This window comes from the organism of the source record quoted next, unplaced genomic scaffold (assembly GCF_019419815.1).
Source record: "Pyrus x bretschneideri cultivar Hongxiangsu unplaced genomic scaffold, Pyrus_bretschneideri_v1 Contig1, whole genome shotgun sequence".
In the NCBI taxonomy this organism is placed as follows: domain Eukaryota; kingdom Viridiplantae; phylum Streptophyta; class Magnoliopsida; order Rosales; family Rosaceae; genus Pyrus; species Pyrus x bretschneideri.
This window is the reverse complement of record NW_025999390.1, coordinates 8,538,673-8,559,200: the sequence shown is the minus strand read 5'-3', so window position 1 is coordinate 8,559,200 and position 20,528 is coordinate 8,538,673. Positions and strand designations below refer to the sequence as shown.

The 20,528-nt window shown below is 35.4% G+C and overlaps 1 protein-coding gene and 1 non-coding gene across 2 annotated transcripts; one reads left to right on the top strand and one right to left on the bottom strand.

Annotated features, from left to right (window-relative positions):
* Positions 1–2,175: 2,175 nt before the first annotated feature.
* Positions 2,176–7,593, bottom strand: LOC103967921 (MACPF domain-containing protein At4g24290). The gene is given in 8 exon segments (XM_009381249.3): positions 2,176–2,619; positions 2,622–3,099; positions 3,585–3,751; positions 4,507–4,699; positions 5,123–5,185; positions 6,017–6,218; positions 6,353–6,591; positions 7,154–7,593. Coding segments are annotated over 8 exon segments (1,833 nt in total). The 5' UTR covers positions 7,439–7,593; the 3' UTR covers positions 2,176–2,413.
* A 3,171-nt stretch (positions 7,594–10,764) lies between these two features.
* LOC103967922 lies at positions 10,765–19,676 on the top strand. Its single transcript, XR_007258227.1, has 12 exons — positions 10,765–11,444; positions 11,613–11,938; positions 12,039–12,131; positions 12,230–12,320; positions 13,354–13,423; positions 14,476–14,573; positions 15,669–15,738; positions 16,639–16,742; positions 18,017–18,133; positions 18,443–18,519; positions 18,653–18,697; positions 18,811–19,676. It is a non-coding gene; the product is annotated as a protein PSK SIMULATOR 1 (transcript).
* Positions 19,677–20,528: the final 852 nt, after the last annotated feature.

The following is a 20,528-nucleotide window of genomic DNA, read 5'->3' as shown; positions in this document are numbered from 1 at the left end:
TGAAAAAAATATTGAAGGAAATTGTTGAAAAATTGATAGAAACATTGTAGATGAAGGAAATATTGCAGATGAAGTGAAGAATTGAAATAGCTTCACCATATATATAGAAGAAAAAAAAGGTTTAAATTCAAAAAAAAAAAAAAAAAAAAAAAGGAATAAAACGGCTAGCTGCAGTCAGCTAGCCGTTGTATTCAAATTTTTTCATACTATTTGTGTCGGTTATAACCGACGCTATTGCAATTCAAATTACTATTCATGTCAGTTATAATCGACATGAATAGTAATTAATAAAAAATATTCATGCCTAGCCGTAATATTTAAATCACTATTCGTGTTGGTTATAACCGACACTATTGAAATAATCTAAATTATTCTTATCAGTTATAACCAACAGGAAATCCGACACATTTAAGGCCATCTCCAACCGAGGACTGGCCAGAGGGCTCGTTTTAGCCATCTGGCTCTCCAAGATTCTCCAAGATATTAATATTTTAATGAACATAACATGACCATATTTGCCTCTGTCTCCAACTGAGGGCTAGAGGGCTTGTTTTAGCCATGTCACAAAAAACCGTCTCCAACCGAGGGGCAAAGGACCATAAGGCCAAACATAGTTTATTATTTAAAAACTACAACTTAAATGTTGTTTAAGTTTCATGTTGTTAAATGTTTTTTTTTATATTGTATAATTTTTATGTTGGTTAATGTTATTAATATTGTTTAATGTTGTTTCACTTTACTTAATTTAATTTAATGTTGTATAATGGCTTAGGAGGTTATAGAAAAAAATAGAATTAAAAAAAATACAAAACAAATTTTGTGAAATAGAAGTTATAGGAAAAAAAAAATAGAATTTAAAATAAAAGGAAACAAATTTTGTGAAATAGAAGTTATAGGAAAAAATGAAATTTAAAAAAAAATGAAACAAATTTGTAAAATAAAAGTTATAGGAAAAAAATAGAATTAAAAAAAATATATGAAAAGAAAAATAGAAGTTATAGGAAAATTTTTGTAAATAAAAAATAATAATAAAACTTCCTATCAGTTATAACCGACAGGAAATCCAACATAAGCAAAAAATAGATAGCCAGCCCTCTAGCCCTTTTCGATTTCGTGGGGCCCTCTCAGATTCCAGAGCCCTCTGGCCTAGCCCTCGGTTGGAGACGGTTTTCGGGCTATTTTCGACCCTTTGGCCTTCTGGACCCTTCAGTTGGAGATGGCCTAAAAAAATTATGGTCAGCCTGGGGCTGGCTGGAAGGGGCCAACCCTCTAGCCCTTGGGCCCTTTCAGATTCCGTGGGGCCCATGAGCCCTCTGGCCTAGCCCTCGGTTGAAGACGATTTTCGAGCTATTTTTGACCCTCTGGCCCTCTAAACCCTTCAGTTGAAGATGACCTTATCTGCTGTCGGACTACCATGTATCGGTTTTTAGAGCATCGTCGGCATGTCGTGTTGGGAACTCCAATTATTATTTTTATCCAATCTGAAAATTTTGAAAACCATTCCTAGGGGGAAAAAAAACAATTTTAGACAAATTTGAATGTCCATGAAACCGTTTCTGTAAGTTCTTAATCCAAACTTTCTTTTTCACAGTTGTAATTTATATTTTCCATTTTCAAATTGCTAACAAATATAAATCAAAATTCCCTTTCTTGGAACCTAAAAACCCCTTCATCTTTGGAAAGGTTTCCTGTCGGATCCTTTTCCTGGGGATCCTAAGGATTCTGTGATCGTGATCGTTCATCGTACATGGTCAGTTTTCGTTAGGTACTATTTATATTTAACTTTAAATTTTAAATTTTGAAATGATTTTTTACCGCACAATGTATGATAAACGGTCACGAACCGAACGAAATTCCTTGGATCCACCAAAAACCCCCATCTTTAACCCCTTCATTTCCTACTCCCATCCCATCACTAGTAAATTCCTTGGATCCACCAAAAACCCCCATCCAAAGTAAGATTATGATTTATATGATGAGTATGCGACACTTATCATATTTTTCATATCGTATTTCTACCTATTCTCTAGTAAGAGTATAACTCACCTACACATATAAATCTCATCTTTACTAGAGAGGTGTGATGCAAACATGGTGTGAAAAATGGGATAAGAGTAGCATTTTTGTTGTACAATTAGCCAAGGAAAAAAGAAACAACATAGCGATTCAAAAACGAAACCACAACAAACCAACCTAGTCAATTAACTCATCCAATTCAAATATCCAAATATCACCACAAAGACAAGTTCAATCTACTTAACAAAAGAATAAAGAAGAATTTACATAGGAAGTTACATATTACAAAATAAATTATGTACAACCAAACCCAAACTCGACAAACATTCCAACAGAATCCCTGCCCTCCATCTGAGAGATGCGAATACGAACATCCGAGTACGTGCCAGACGAGCTTTCAGTAGTTATCTTGCATCTCTTCATCCGGCAAAATCATGGTCAGCAGAGAATACTTGACTCGTAGAGATATTTTACCATTCTCAGCGATAAGCCTTGCCCCCGACACAACCCAATACCCAGGTGAATCCTGCGGTCCTCTTGTCATTTCGGTCGTATCCACAAACCTCAATAGTTTAGGTGTCTGTGTTGGCACTGGAGGCCCCCAGGATACACAGCCGAGTTTATGTTCACATCAGCAGGCTGAGGAGGTGGCTTCTTAGCACTCGAGAAACGGGTGCTAATAAGGGTTGAAATTAATCCAGATTTCTGCGCCAAGCCGGGGGAACCATCCCACTCAGCCTGTCTAACATTAGTCGCACCTATTACTTTAGAAAAATGAAGCCGTAAAAATAAAACTTTCTTCAGGCCAGAGTCTCCAACTTCAAATTGAGCGCCAGTGACAACGGACAAATCATCATTAGCCTCAACAGGAGCTGTGCAGACATGAGAGAAGCTCTTCCATTGAACCTTTTCGAAGTATCTACGGTCTGATGAAAGTCGAGAGATATTTCCATTCACTGCATCCTGGAGCTGGAAGGTCTTTGGCAGCGTAGAGAGATGCTGCAGGTGAATTGCCAAGCAGTTGCTTCTTTTTCCCTCCAAATACAACCGGAGGCCAGTCACCGGCTTCTTACCCACATCAACCTATTATGTAATTCATCAAAAATCAATCACCATGATGCTAACTAAATGCATAATAAACCATAATCTACCACCATAAGAACTCTGCAATGTCATTTCCTGTAAATTATTTAAACACATTTTCCCGTATCATAAGGAGATAGGGAGGGGGGAAGAGACTAACCGCAACACTCAAGTTTTTGGTATTTTAACTATGAATATGCATTGTTGAGAGAGTGAGGGTTTAGGCCTAAATAGCTGCTAATAGTGTAGAGGAATCACCAGTAAAATATCATAATCAAGCTTATGCTAACAGAAAATAATGATCATGCATTCCCTAAATTGTTTGTGAATGCTTAATGCTTAATCTATCGTCTTTTCAGTCAACTTTAACTAATGGAAAATCCAGGACAATACATCCATTTTTACATGCATTATTAGGACAAAGATCCAAAGAAAACACAGTAAGCTTTTCTATCTTTAAGAAAACACAATACTAATACCATTACCGGATTTTTGTTAACATAAAGCTTAGGACCCATGAAGCTAAACTGTAAAGATGCACCGCTTTGCTGCTGCCTCTGAGGACCAAGAGCAAGCTCACCAAACACCGGTGCCCATTGCCTTGGAAGTTGAAACTCCAAAAATTGATGCAGCTCTTCAATTGGCGGTTTATCTGTGCTTGATGAAAATTGGAAAAGGTAAAACACTTGTACTACATTTTCCTTTATTTCTTGTATGTTTGTACAAAAAATTAAACAGAAATTTGAGAGAAATTTGGATTAGTATGAAAATGGTAGATTGTCGATTTGCTACTAAGAACCAGGAGAAAATATAAGATAAAGAATCTACCTCTACAGAATTGGATGTTTATACATTTCTGGGATGGAGTCACTAACATAGGTTTAACCTTTATTCTGAAGAAACTCGGCAAATCACAGGAATAAAAATCCAAACACTCACTATTATTTATGTCATTCTCTAGAAAGTGCATTCACTAAGATAGATAGTCTTATGTAAAGCATGCTGTTGACAAAATTATGAATACAAAAGCTATTCTGTTATCACAGCTATCCAAGCTTAAGCTGTCAGGAGGAGAACCCGACAAAGCACATGGAGATTACCACAAAACAGGACACCTACATACTCGCCCTCCAATGAGTATTGGATTCAGATGTACCTCACAAAAAAGGACACCTTCATCGCCCTCAAATGAGTACTGGATTCAGATACAACTCACAAAAAAGGGCATTATAAAAGCTAAGCATAACTAGGAGAATTTTGAAACTGTAGGGCACAAGTAAATTTCATAAAAAGCCTGTTGTGTTGTGTCATATTGGATATTATTTTCAGAGGATATTAGTTCCCTCGGCAAGCAATTAGAACTTTATAAATAAATTAATTTGCTAAGGAAAGTAGGATTCAGCTTACAACGAAGATAGAGATTAATAGCATGGCTCAAAAATCCACTCCCATGTATCCCACTCAGTAAGGATTGGATAGGAACTAATGACATAGAGATCACATCAGGTTCAGTCTGAACTGTTTGACACCAATCAACGTGAGGCAGATTTTTATACAAGCTTCCACCCTTCCGCTTGCACATGAATTTAATATCCTGAAACTGAATTACAAACCCAAGATTTAAGACATTAAACAAATGAGGCTAAGGACATCCCCTGCATAACTGCATACAGTTTTAACCTCTGCACGCTCCAAGATTTAAGATGCTGATGGTATTTGAATTTTATGGTTCTATAACCAGAAGCCGTTACCAACTAGAAGCAAGAAATTATATCAAAAAGCTTACAGCAAGAAAAGATAAGGACATCTAACATGTTATGGGTAAACCCAATATGAAAAATATGATTTTGGTAAGCACCACAACATGATGACAATGACAGCATTGTTACTGATACAGATGGTTACAGGAGTGTTCAATAACAATCAGAACCTGCAATGTACACTTGGTCTAAGTTGTACCAAGAAGGATCTTTGACCCAACAAAAGTCCAATTTAAAAAGAGATCTTTCTTATCTTTTCTCACCTCTACAGTAGCATAAGAACTGGATGGGATATTATCCATGATAGCCCTTGACTCCTTGACTAACTGAAACAAATTAAAACAGAGGTTAAGTAAGCTATAGAATATGACATGATATAAATCTGGCATTATTTTCATTGTATGAAGGCACGGTAGCAAAAGAAATGCATCTGCTAAATCAAACCAATTCCATTATACATTCAATAGTGTTCTATATTGAGTCTCAGTAACATAATATGTTTGAAACTGTACTCAAATTTAAATTAAAACTTTAGTTTTAAGAAAATTATAATGAACAACCACAAAGAACCATCACAAAGTGACAAGAAACGACCTCTATAGTGAAATCACACATGAAAGCTATAAAAAAGAGAAATGGACAAAATTCACGAATACAATTTGACAGGTTTGAGCAGAGATCAACTTAATTAAGTCCAGGCACATAAACACGGTCCAAAATAAATTTCAAGAACCTTCTTACTGTTACAGGTGAAAAAAACAAAGGATGCACAAAACAATAGTCTGCATCTAAATTGATAAACAAAATGTAAATTGTACATCTTCCTCAACAGTGAAACACGAAAACCTGTAGCAATCCAATGATAGGAACAATCCTTTATTCCGGTTCTTTTTCAAGGATCATAGGTTTCCACTAGGGTTTCTGACAAAATGGTTTACATGACCTGCAGAAGCATTACTAGTAAAAGTGCTAGGTTTGCTCCTGAGTAAAACCTTCTGGCACAGAAACACTCCCTAAGTGGTTTCTTAGGAAGCACTTCCAAGAGAGTATGTAAATGCATGTGCGGTTTTAAAAGAAGTTTCTATGTGCTACAACCAAAAGCACGTTTGTTTGAATTGAGTGGTATTAACCGTAGCATAGGATCGAATTGTTCAAACCTTGTCTCTCTCATTCAACTTTGCGGAAGTGAGACTAGAGTGAGCAGTTGCATCTATATACATTTTATCAGCCATGTCCTTCAATTTTTTCTGAACATCAGCAGGTTGGAGAGGCGAGGAGTGCTGCTGCTTGGCATATATGGTATCCTTTCCACCCATTTTGATCCCAACGATGACATGTGTGCCATACTTGTCAATAAACCTGGAAAGAAAGAATGGATGAATGAAATGTTAAATGAAGAATGGATGAATGAAATGTTAAATGAGTCTGTTTGTTTGTTTTGTAAAGTCATGTGGTATGAGCATTCGATGGGAATGGGAGGATTAAGCAATAACCTAGCAAGTGCGGCGGGATCCCAGGAGGAGGGGACAGCTTGTTTGATATGGTCACACAAGGCAACCTGGGATTTATCGAGAGCAACGCTGTAGAGGGTGATGGAGACTCCATCAAAAGCAAGTGTTTTGGTGTTGGCAGCGTCCTTTTGCCATCCTCCTGTAAACTCAAAAGCTGTATTGAACTGCCCCGTTGGTATTTTACCTGACACACCCACTTCCTGGTTGAATTGCTCCGACATCTATAATCAATTAACAATTAATTAATTCTCACAAATTCTTATTAAGGGGGTGTATTTAATTGGATTTATAAATCCATGAATTTTGACGGAGTTTAATTGATTTGTAGAGTCCATGTAAAATTTTAGTAATCTTGGGAGAGATGTGAGATTTGTGAAAGCTTAACCTACACCACAAAATCTCTTCAATTTCCTCAAATTCCTAAACCTTTTAAAAGTGAATACACCGGAATGTTATAAATTTCTTCAAAATATTAATTGAATACAGGATTTTAATCAACTATCTTATAATCATGATTGAATACACATTAAATTTCAGAAAATCACTTAAAATACTAATTGAATACACCATATTTATTAAAAAATAAAATCACCAAAATTTCTAAGAATTTTAATAAACCGACTTAAAATCATGATTGAATAACCGTTAAATTTCATAAAATCACTGATTGAGTACCCTTATATTTATTAAAAAAATTAAAACACCTCATAACCCCAACTGAATACACACCCAATTTCGATTTTCAATTTCTAATTAAATCTCAAGTAAAATGGTGAATTAAACCTGTTGGAAGGAGAGGACGTCAGAGGCGAACCGCATGCGCTCGCCTTTGTCGCATTTGATGGACTTTGGGACATTGGGTATGCAAACGCCGCCTGCGCCCGGAACCGCAATCTCTCGAACTTGATCATCATCGATGACGATCAACCGACTATCAAGCCCTGACTGCTGCCTCTTGCAGTACTTGAGCTTCAAGTCCACGGTCAAATCATACCCCAACCCTATCGACTGTATTGCAAGCTCCGCCTCCGCCGCCGCCCTTCTCTTCCCACTCGTCCGACCGCTCATCTCTCTCTGTGTATTTTTCCCTCACTTTCTCATCAACCAAACACCTTTAGCAGGATGGATGGATGGATTGCCAAGCGAACCGGCGGCCGTCTTGTTCGTTTTTCTTCTCTTGGTTGCCTTCGTTTTATCAAAGACTGGTCAACACAGATACAAATATTATTACAACAATATAAAAATGCATTAGTTATTTATTGGTGGTGTTGTGCATTGTGTTCATGCATACAGGGTGGGCCCCGTGGGGGCGGGGGTGGGTGGCGTTTGATTGGGTGGAGGCTAGACTAGAGGCACCGGTATGGTTTTTGAGAGAGCAAGTCAAATGTTTTGTGCTGGCGTCTGCTTCTGGGAAGATGCTGCTGCAGCCCAATTAGCTGCCTTTGGAGTTTTCGAGCAGGTCTATCGTTTTAGTAGAAGGAAAGACCATTCATATGTCAAATCTTGGTAAATCAAATTTCTCAAAAGAGAATAATTGAAGGTAGAAAAAAGTTTCAACTGGTATATCAATCTTACGTGAATTGACATATGAAAGCATCTTTAAAGTAAATGTTAAATTTTTTATTTTTATTTTTGTCAAACGATAAATTTTGTTAGATTAGGTGTTAGATTAGTTACCGATAGAGTTCAAACCTATGATATCATGCAAGAGCGCAACACTTTTCCACTACTATGGTAAAGAGCCACTTACTAAGTAGATGTCAAATTTAAACATTAATATGATATTTGATGGCTTATGTAGCAATTTAACATTTTTTTTACAATTTTTTGCTCTACCTGATATATTAAATAATAATGTTATTCTATATTTTATTTTTATCTTTTTTTAGGGTTCAATTATTGAGATAACCAATCAAATACTTATAACACACAAAATGTAGGTCCAAATCATCTCTAATGAATGTATTTTGGGATGAGAAAAATGGAATTTTGGGTTTAGGGTAGGTATTTATGTCTTTTACCCATCCATTTGTTCTCTAATCCATTAAAAATTAATTTTCTCAACAATTTTTTTGTTCAAATTTTGAATTTTTACATCGAAATGTTTGCAAAAATAAAACAAGATAGATTTTACAAAAAAACTAAATTCAAAATTATTAGAAAAAAAAAATCAACAAAATGCAAAATCTAACCAATTATAAAGTTGAGGGTGGGAATTATCGGTCCCATCCTGTTAGATGTAAATACAAGACTAAAATTTGGAATTTCCCACTCTTAGCTTCGAGATAGCCTTGTCCTGGACTCTTGTCTTTTTCCTACCATGCTTCCACCCTTTTCCCCCCATATATTTCTCATGGCTCCGCACCTGCTTTCTATGCTCTAGGAGACTTATTTGTTATCCCACTTGCGACTAACGAACATTTATCATTTAAATGGAAATTGTTTGTTCTTTTTATCATCATCTAATTTTTTTGAATTTGGAAGTCATTTAGTCATTTATGTGTGTTAAACCAATAAATTGTTTTGGTAACAAGTAGCATTTTCATGATAAACCGTCAATTTGTTTTTATGCATATGAATAGATAAAAGATCTCTAAATTAAATAATTTTTGGATATATGATCTTTATATAATAATAAAGATAATAAATGATTGTTGGGATGGAGGACATAAGCATTATCCTTCACGTAGACCATCTCTAACCTTTGACTTAAAACCTAAAATTTTTAACCCATCAAATTTAGGTTTTAACTCACAAACAGTTTTTATGTTCCAACTCTTTGGATTAAATTTTTAGCCCAAGATTATTAAATAATGAATTCAGGATAATATTTTTTTTCTTAAAGTAACTTTAAAAAAAAAAAAATTTATGTAGACCATCCAAATTTAATTTTATGAACATTTTAACCTAAAAATATTTAGATTCCAATAATACCAAAAAAATCACTAAATTGACACCATAAAACTCGTGGAACACAATGAAAGAATATGAAACACATGAAAGAATTTTTTTATATAATTATTTTAGCAGTTGATTTAAAATTTGGACTATTAGATCTTTTTTATTACCATTGGATTTGATAATATTAGACCTTAACCGTTGGATTCAGTGAATTTATAAATATAAAAAAAAATACACATATATAATGGCCCAACCCACTAATCCAGGGAGAATCTTGGCCTAAATTTGTCCCTAATGAGTTTTAATTTTGGATTAACTCATATTTGACCCAATAGTTAGCAAATTGGGTAGGTTTACAAGCTAAAATTTGAGTTTTACTTCAATGATTAGAGTTTGGTATGACTCAATAAAAAAATGAAGCCCAAGAAAAGTTAAATAGCCCATTATTTTTTAAAACAGAAAAAACATAAACATGTGTTAAATTCCATTGGACAAAATCTAAAACTGAGTAATCACTAATTAGTGTTCAAGTATTATCATAACTTTCTTTGCAGAAGCATGTTCAAGAAATTTGTTTGTGTAAATTGTCTTATTTGCAATGCTAGTAGTTTTTTTTTTTTTGAAGATTTATGAAACTCAAGTGGAGTATCCAGAAGTCTACTCACTTAATCGTAGTGTACTTTTTTCTCAACAATCAGGATTATTTTGTCTCGTTAGATTTTTGTTGCCTTCTAGTGCGTTTTAAATACGTTTAGTTTTTATTTAGGTGATGCTTTCCATACACCTATTTTTATCTTACACATACTCCTATCAATTTGTACCCTTCGAATCTAATAAATTCAAAAAGATTAATAGACAAAAATTAACCACTACTCTTTTGACTTAATTCATCTTCTCACTTTTTTCCTTAGTTTATGAGTTTTGTCTTGCCTTGAGTTTTACCACATTCAGGTTTTGTAAAGTTTACTTCTATATGCATTTTTTCGGTTTGTTTTGAGACTCACCTTTACTCAATGTGCTAATTAGATGAGATGACTTCATCAATTGCGTATACATTATTCAAGAAAATCTGATGCTAAAACTACTTGAGTAATTACACATTCAAAATAAATGTTATGGTATTACTGCCGTCTCTTCTTCAGCAAAATAGCCCATAACAGTAATAGTAGTATTACTTTGATAAGATTTTAGGGATCCTCAAATCAAGTTTGTTTATTGCATATTGTACAATTAGTTTTTATCACGTATTATTTATATTCAATGTTAAATAAAAAAAATTTACAATAATTTCTAATTTCTCGATATACGATAAACTGACGTGATTGGATGATGCTCTTTCTTACTTTGACAAGTGAAAGAAGAGTAACTTAAATGACAAGATCGTAATAATAAAATAAGAAGGTGGATAAAACCTTCCACATGGCAATGAAGGTGGTCAGCGTTCCAAGTTTGACTATTGACCATTTCTCTGTCTGACCGAAGTTTCACAAGTCTGAGCGAGAGCGAGAGAGAGAGAGGGGACTAGACGGCTGCTGAAATTCGTCTCCTATGATGAATTTGAGTGCGCTGCTCTACCAAATTCTTATGCATTTATTTAATCTTGTTATTTCAAACTCTAAATATAATAAATTAAAACAACAGCCAAGGCTCGGCCTGCTTCTTTGGCTGCAGCCGCTGCTTCTACTTCTGGGCTTCGGCTTCTGCTTTTGCTTTTGCTTCTGCTGGCGGTGGTGGACTTTTTCTGAATTGGGGTTTCATCATCATCAATCACTTGTTCATCTATCAAAGTCCCAATCTCTGTCGTTGCGGTGGTGATCATTAGGAAATTAAGAAGATGGGAGCGGTTTGTTCCAAGAAGTCGAGGAGTACGAGCGTGAAGAGCGCCGGTTGGGATATCAATCGGCAACAAGTTCAAGTTGATCAGCCCAAGTCAAGCTTGAAGACCAGTGGCGGCGTCACTCAGTCCTCGCCTCAGACTCCGCGCACGGATGTGCATTTGCAGAAAGACAAAGAGGAACAGTTATCAGACAAGGAAGACAATCAGATTCAGATTGATAGAATTAATCCTCTTGCGTATGAGTCTGACGATGAATTCTACGACGGAATTCCGCGCTATCCCGCCTCCTTGTCTCAGAAATCCAGCTCCTTTCGCTCTAAGCAGGCCGCCACTAAGGTTACTTGTTCTTCCATTTCTCACACTCTGATATAATACTTACTATTTGTACTGTGTGTGTGAGTTGTAATATTGATTGCTTGCGTCTCTGCTGCCCCTTTTTCGGTATATAGTGAGTAGGGGTTAAATTTCCACTTGAAAATGGTGTTACTGCAAAAAATGCTGCAGGTTTCTGAGGTGAGTTCGCGTTTGGGCAGAGCTGGCAGTGCTGGCCTTGGAAAGGCAGTCCAGGTCTTGGACACACTCGGGAGCAGCATGACAAATTTGAATTCCGGCCCTGGTTTCGCTTCCGCAGCACCTGCCAAAGGCAATGAAATTGCAATCATTTCGTTTGAGATTGCCAACACTATTGTTAAGGGTTCCAATCTAATGCAATCCCTTTCCAAGCGATCTATGCGCCAGTTGAAAGAAATGGTGCTTGTTTCACAAGGTGTGCAGCATTTGGTGTCCAAAGATATGGATGAATTATTAAGGATTGTTGCAGCTGACAAAAGGTGGAAGCTCAATCTAGTGCCAAATTCTTACCATTTTATTTTTCTGCCGATAAGTGAGCTTTATTTTATAAATTTGTACAACTTTACCTTTGGTTTATAGGGAAGAACTACAAATTTTTTCGGGGGAGGTTGTTCGTTTTGGAAATCGATGCAAGGAGTCTCAGTGGCACAACTTGGACCGATATTTTGACAAGTACTATAGACTTGCCTTGCATTACTTATTTTAGGAATGCCGTTTTCATTTTTTGTATACCATGTCTTTACTTGGTGACGTCTTATTTTGCTCTACAGAATCAGCAGGGAACTTACCCCTCTGAAGTATCTGAAGGAGGATGCAGGTTCGTTGATGCAGCAACTGATGACTTTGGTCGTGTTTACTGCTGTAAGTATCATCTTGTTTGAATTTGAGTGGAACAGAGTTCTAAGAATATTCAGATTCGTAAATTGTTTCTTTGAGTGATCTTTCTTCAACTAGTTAATTGGATCCACGCTTTGACCCATATAAGTTGTTCTGCGAGTTTGGTTCTCCAAATAAAATGCCACTTTTCATCTGGTTGGTGGTTCATGGGAAAATATTTACTTGTGACTTCCTCCATGAGAAGACCTGTTGTATGTTGTCTTCACAATGGTGTGAGTTGTATAAATAGGAGGGGAAGAGCTGTGACCGTACATTTTTACAGTGCAATTTACTAGGAAAATTTGGGCTGCATTCTTGGAGGTTTTGGATTGTTTGGTAGGAAATGCATAAGGATCTTTGAGGAAATGCAGTAACTTTGGGATGTGAATAGGATTAAATATTTTATCTTTGCATTGGCTTAAGCATTTTAAAGACAATCTTTCTGATGCGATTCTTCTTGATTTGGGAGTATTATACTGAGTCTAATATATTTTCTTGTTTGGGGATCTTAAATTAGATTTGACTAAATTCTTTTCCATCTTACCAGTATATTCTTCTTCTTTTGTTGTACAGTTGCGGTCTTACATGGAAAAATAATTAAATAGATCTTGCCATTGTTTCCTAGAAGTGTTTGTTTCCTTTCTCTTGAAAGATGGTCTTCTTTGATTTAGTTATCTTGTCAGAAACTAGTTCCTCATTACTAGTCATCATTTGTAAGAGATCTGTTGTGAGTGTTGACTGCTAATCATCTAATTTTTTAAATTAAGCAATCTGATTATTTGTAATTACTAATTACCAATTAGCATAAAATAACAGAAACAATATTTAGTTGTTTGACTGACTCGTAGTAATATTTAGAGCATCAGCTTTGATTATAGTTGACCCATAAAAGCTTAGGAGAGTCCCTTATGAAAGTTTCTTCCGTTGTGTCCTCAAATACTGTATCCAACACTGAGCTCAGTGTTCAATTTAAAGTGATCTGACTTGAAAATCAAAACATTTATATTCATCTCCGCAGGAATTATACAATGAGTTTCATGCGTTGGACCGATTGGAACAAATCTATGCACGCAAGCGTCAGGAAGAAGGTAATTCAGTTTCCACACAAAGAGGGTGATGAAATGATTTGTTTTCTTTTTTAGGACATTTTTTTATACAGGTTGAACTGTAGGCAGAACCAATTAGATGTTTAGACCATTTGAGGAGTGAACACTATATAGGCATTCCAAAATAATAGAATCCGGAAAATGACAAAATATTGCAAGGCATTATAATTGAACCTTGAAAACTAAGTCCCCAAAATACTAAATAAGAAATGAAAATTTTATCCTTATAATTATATGCATGCCTAAAATAAGTATAAATTTCTGCATGCCTAAAATAAGTCTAAATTTCTTTGTTGTGTCCATCACAAATAGGATATTGAACGGACATAAAATCTCCTTTTCACATAATTTATCGTCTTGTAGTTTTATCGTTCCATTTATTTATTATTTGACCACAAAAGTGACTGTAATAGATTTTCTTTTTTTTTGTATTACGTGTATAGTGATGAACCTTGAGACCCTAGAGTCTATCACCATGTGCTACTTTGTGCATTCATGTGAAAAAGTCGTGATTTATGGTCTGATGTAGAGTAGTCATTATTTTTCCATATTCATTAACATTGCATTAAGTAATGCATGTCAAATAAAGGAACTTTCATGAAAAGGACTTGGGTTAAGTTTAAACTTTAATAAAAAGGACAAAAAACTTAAAATTTTAATGAAAAGGACATAATTTTAATATTAAAAAAAAAAAAAAAAGACTCGTGGGACCCGCTCGTCATCACACATACCGTTTATGAAACTTAACGGTACTACACTGTTTATGAAATTTACTACATTGTTTATGAAACTTAACAGTGCTACATTGTTTATAAAACTTAACGATACTGCATTGTTTATGAAACTTAACGGTACTACATTGTTTATGAGACTTAATGTGCGCTGGGCACACATATTTATATTTTATGTTTTTTTCTTTTTGTCTTTATCATTAAATAAAGTTATTAGATGGTTTTTGGTTAAAATGCAAAGTTTTGAAGCCCTTTTCATTCATTTTCCTGCTAAATAATTCAGTGTTTCTGTTCATCTCATAGGTGACAGCCTTGGAAGCTTGAGGTCAGGATTAAAAAGCCAAAGGAAAATAGTTAAATCTTTAAAGAAAAAGTCGCTTTGGTCCAAAAGTATGGAAGAGGTAAGAGGTAACCATAGGAAAACTTCATCAAGTTTTATTTTTAGGCATTTGTCTTTTCCTGTTACTGCATTTATATATGGCTGCTTTCCTATTATGTGCTGTCTACCTTTAAAAGTTTAAGTCTGTGCAATAGGCAAGATAAATGATATTGCTAATCCATCCAGTGCTAATTAATGTGTAATATTACGAAATTTTAAGTTTACTTTGTAAAATATGTTCTTTTGTTTGTCAGAAATTAATAAGTTATTCAGTACTCTAATCCCCAAAATACAGAGGATGAGCTGGGGCGCATTTTGTAAATGAAAACAAAATAATCTTTTGTTTTTGAATTTGGTTTTTAAGTAAATATAGAAGACATTGATGAAGTTGTCCTTGAACAAAAACTAACATGTGAGGTACGTGACTTAGTTAACAAACAGGAAATGATATCCACACTCTCTTTTTATCCCCTTGCATTCCCCCTCTTGTTTCTTGCAACATGATTGAATATATCAACATTCAACAGTGAATGAAGGGACAAAAACAAGCACAGGAGTGCAGGAGAAGAAAAGAGTAGTGTTAAAATCATTTCCCCTAACAAAAATGTTGACAGGAACGGGACCTAGGTGACATGTTGCAACAAATTTTGGGTCTGACTGTTATTTTCTTTTCGGTGGGTGGTTGGCAATCACATACCCCTCATATTTCAGGTGGTATACGTGCAACTTTCCCAAAAGAGAGTATTACTTATCTATTAACATTTCTTGTTTTAAACTATGCCCTCTTTTAGGTAAACTCTGATATGTTTTGCACCGTAACTTTAGACTGCTTGTTGCATTCCAGAGCGCAGAAGAAATATGGAAAAGCTACTAAGGACAGTGAAATAAGTATAAAATTGAAAATCTTAACACATCCAAACAATCTGTCTTCCTGAAAGATCAATTACATGGCCTAGGTTTTTTGTTTCATCTTTTTGGCACTGTATTGTTAATAATATGTTTGCTGTATTATGTATCTTTTTTTTGCTATAGATAAATAATTAAATATAAACCTGAAAGTTCATTAAAAAAGGAAGGGCATTTTGTAATTTGGAAAATTTGACATTTTGGAATACAGGTGATGGAGAAGCTTGTTGATATTGTCCACTTTTTACATCTAGAAATACATTCGGCCTTTGGTGGTGCTGGTATGTATCTGTTATGGTTTTTAAACTATGCATATGCCTGCCTTGGTTAATGATTCATCTTCATCTTTAAAGAGCCTAGTGTTTCAGGCTCAAAAGGTTTTCTAATTAATGAAATTCATGATCACATCTAAAAATCTAGAGTGTGTGAAGCGCAACTACAATTTCTCTTTTATCTTGTTTAGAAAATATATTTCACAAAGGGTACTTTGCACCATGATATACACTATCCTGGACCTATCTACCCAATTACAATTAGGCGTGCTGAGAATATAAATACCACTTTGATTATGTCAAGTGTTGCACCAAATATTTTATATCTTGGGTGTCCCTACCTATATCCAATTCGTCTGGAGTTGCACAAAGAACTATTAATCACTCTTGCTTTAATAGTTGAGTTTGTGGTTCAACTTAATCTTATTTTGCATATAATTAATCACTTTCTTACTACTTAAAGAGCCATTTTCTTTTTAACTTAAATAAATTAGCTTAAACAGCCTTTAGTTTAGTTAATAGCATTTCATGCTTGGTGTACTTACAAGATAAGAAAGATATTGATACAAAGAATAGATGACTGTTCAACAAGCTTGTTCAGAAGTCTTATTAATAGATTAGTTTGTAGGGTTTAGTCCATTAGCCTATAGATAGGTGCTTAACCCTTACCCATGCTACTTTTGAAGCTATTTAGAAGGTAGTTTTCTTCCATCCCATAAATTCTCAAATACTCTCTCCCAAATTATTTTTCAACTCTGTTCTTTGCCGCTGATAGTCATCGCAGAGATGTTTTATTAAACTGTAGGAATAGTTCTTCAATGAAAGTGAATTGTCTTTAAAGTGTTCTATATAATTCCTCTTCCTTTGAAGAGAGCTGATGGAAACGATGCTTCTTCATTACATATGCAGATAGTCATGAAGCAGTGGAGGGACCTACAAGCAATCATCAAAGACTAGGACCAGCTGGACTTTCTTTACACTATGCAAATATAATCCTCCAAATTGATAGTCTTGTGAGTGTACTACTCTATTCTGTCCTTTTCTTGCATTTCACATGATACTGATGAAAATAAAGAGTTTTACCGTTGCATCATTTACTTGTCTGTTTTTACTCTTTCAGACTTTATCTGGGTGTATTAAACTAATATGAACAATGTTTAGGGTAGCAAATCATAGAGATTGGGGGGATTGTTGATGATTCCACAAAACTCAGGCATGAGATGGCCTGAACTTCCGAATATAAGGATATGCTTTCAATATGAATGTTGAGGGAGGAAATTATCTTTATTATTGTTTGTTCGGGGGCTTTGGCCCTCCTTAGCAATGAGAGAAAACAAAATGTTTCATCATGTTTTGGAAGGAGGTACGATAATTTGGTGCCATATTACTTAGAAAGGTAGGTTGCTTAATCAAAGTTGGTAAGTTGAACAAGGAGACTTTTCTCTTTCTCGTTCTTTCCTCTTTCTTTCAAAAAAAAAAAAAAAAAATCCATTTTGGTCCTTTTTGTGCATGAAATTTGATGGAGTACATTTAGAAACTTGCTTCAGCTTTTCAAAGGCATGTGGAAACATAGGATGGTGGTGCCTGTTACAAACAAAATGGTAGATACCCAGTAATCTTGACTTTGTCTTTGTCATCAAATTTGGTACATACACCATGGTCATTAGGTCTATACCATTTTGTCTGTATAACTTGTGTCAAAACTTATGCATGACTCTCTACCATATAGAAACATTATCGGTCTAACAGAATATATAATACATTGTAAAGTCAAGATAATATGAAGAGATACTCTGAAGTTCAAACCATAATGTAGACGTCGTTTTTGTTGTTAAAATTTAAATATAGTACACCATAAAGTCAAAATAATATAAAGAGGTACTCTGAAGTTCAAACCATAATATCGATGGCATTTTTTTTTTTGTTACGCCTTATATAGTTGTCTTTACGGACTATTATTGGAGATATTTGGTGCAGTCCTAACTTAGCATTCACGCTCCAAGTGGCTTCTTTATCAGGGGTCGAGCGTTGCACTTTCTCATGGTGACCCTAGATATTTCTCATTGCACTAATGACATATGCATAATCAAACAAATAGATTATGGGTTTTATAATCAAGTTATTTAGTTTGGCACGCACTGACATTACGCAATTTATGTAGATTAAATTATGGTATTCTAGCAGGTAACTTCAGATCTTTGGGCTCAGCTGCTCAGGGATAAAATTATGGGTATTATCTATTGCAAAAGATATGTATGTTTTTCTGACTCTGCTTCGGTGTATATAGGTAGCCAAGTCAAGTTCTATGCCTCAAAATACAAAGGATACATTATACCAGAACTTGCCGCCTAATATAAAATCATCCTTGCGCTCCAAATTACAGTCTTTTCATGTTAAAGAAGAGGTAATATCTCATTTCTTTATCTTTAGCTATAAAATATATTCCGAGGCCAATGTTCTCTTGCCTATCAGGTTGGTTCTTGTTTGAATGTGCGGTTCAAATTCAGTTAGGTAAATATGTAATTGTATGGCAAGAGAACTTTACTCTATTTCTATATATATAATTATAATAATGCACCTTGAATATGCATAACATAACTTTTGACTGCTTTTGGTGGACAGCGTTTTGGTACTTTGGTTCTTTTGTTGTTGCAAATCATTCTTGGGAGAGATTTGTGTCCACTAAATTGTTCGACTGAATTTTCTTCTGCAGCTTAGTATTACAGATATCAAAGCTGAGATGGAGAAAACTCTACACTGGCTTGTTCCAGTTGCTACAAACACAGCAAAGTAAGATGGCCAGCTGTTCTGCAAAACATACATATCTTTTGTATTTGTGAAACTCTTTTTGTAGCTGTAAGCTGTAACGTTTCTATGTTATTGATCATGGTTTTGTTGGTTTGGATGCAAAAACTAATAACAGAGCGCATCATGGTTTTGGCTGGGTAGGAGAGTGGGCGAGTTCTGGGTGAGCAACAATATACTGCTTGTTTCGAAGTTTGACTTTTACAATTTTTTTCATTTTTGTGTGTTTTGAAGGCTTCACTGTTTCCTTAGTAATTTATACTTCTGCTTTTATAGTTCCGCGTCAAACCGAAAGCCAGTGTTGCAGACTGAAGCGATTCGAATTGAGACATTCCATCATGCAGACAAGGAAAAAACAGAAGCCTGTATACTCGATCTAATCTTATGGCTTCACCATTTGGCTTGTCAAACCAAGTCTAGTGCCGATAACTGGGGGCATGAAGTCACCTGTCAAGTCCACAACCAGTACAACCCTTGTGAAGACAAATAAACAGCTGCCCACCGGTGTTCAACCAAGCATGCTAACAACTGAAGACGCGGAGATGCTGCAGGATGTGAGCAAGAGAAAACGGATTCCAGGTAATAGTAAGAGTCAGGACTTTGACAGTGCCAGCTCCAGTTCAACAGAGGGCCGAAAATTGAGTAAGAGTAACAGCTACTCACACGGGCAAGGAAGTGACAAATTGTTACATTTGAGTAGGCCCTCGTCTGGCGTTGATTTTGGTATCGATAAGGAAAAAGCACTGGATGTTATAGATAGAGTGGACGGACTCACAGTCACATAGAGTTTACAGAATGTTATGTGTTATAGACGTCATTCGGCGGAGACAAGTCAAGTGGTACGTGCGGCAAAGTGGGAGAAATTTAGTGTGCATATTTTCACCATGCTTATACATCGTGAATGTTTCGTCCAAACATGAAAAAAAAAGGGGAAGGAAAATGTACAGTGTGGATGTAGTGAGTGGTGAGTGACTGATTTTCTGAATGAGGGTGTATAGAGCTCAAGGATGGGTGCTTTTGGGCACAAACATTTATATTTGTTTTGTAGATTTTATTTGTTTATTTTTAAATTCTCTGGATATCGATGTATCTGTGTGAGTTATATTGCACTATTACTAGTACAGTAATTCTAATAGGTGCCATGTTGTTGGGTGGTTTTCAGTATAATAGCAAGTTAAACTATTGCGCAAAAATCCTCGACCGGCTTTAATAAAAAAACATTTAATTCATATGACGATGTTAAAGTGGAAGCGAAAAATGATATGTGATATTTATATTCACTTGTTAATCCCGACTATGTTAAGTGGAGGCGAAAAATGAAATGTGATATTTATATTCACTTGTAAATGTCAAGTTGGATATTGTAGCCTAGACTGAAGGAAGGAGAGAGGGTTTGAGAGTAAGTCCGCCGGTTGTGCCTTTGGAGGGCAAGGGCTTTGGAACTGCCCCTTAACCCAAAAACATGCTTCTAGTAGGTCATTTTGTGGAGGGCAATTGGTGGGCCAACACATGCCCGAGCAATTTGAGCCTGGCCTTGTGTCAGCGGGCAAAGCTGACGTCAACATGATATCTGTCACGTTTTGTAGGTACATGTGAATGTAATACACGCGCGAATTGGGTGAGTGGGCTGACAACTTTTGCTGTTGTGGCCCCATTGCTAGAGCTTCAAGAGAATTCCTAACGGCTGCATGACGTGACACGAGGAGCTATTGGACTTCCAACGGTCTGAACCATTAGAAAATTTTTGAAAAAGTTATTATCGTGCCATGTGACGCGTTCTGGAACGTCAGATTCAATAATAAGAAAAATCAAACGGTCAAATTAATTCAATCGTTAAAAATGAAAAAAAAAGGGTAAAAAATAGGAAAGAAATTTAATTTGTTTATTCTATAAATATCCATCTTCTTCATTCGCCTTTTATTTTTAATTAATTATGCTTTTATAATGCTACGTTTTTCTTTATTTTTAATTTACATGCTATTTCATTCGCCTTG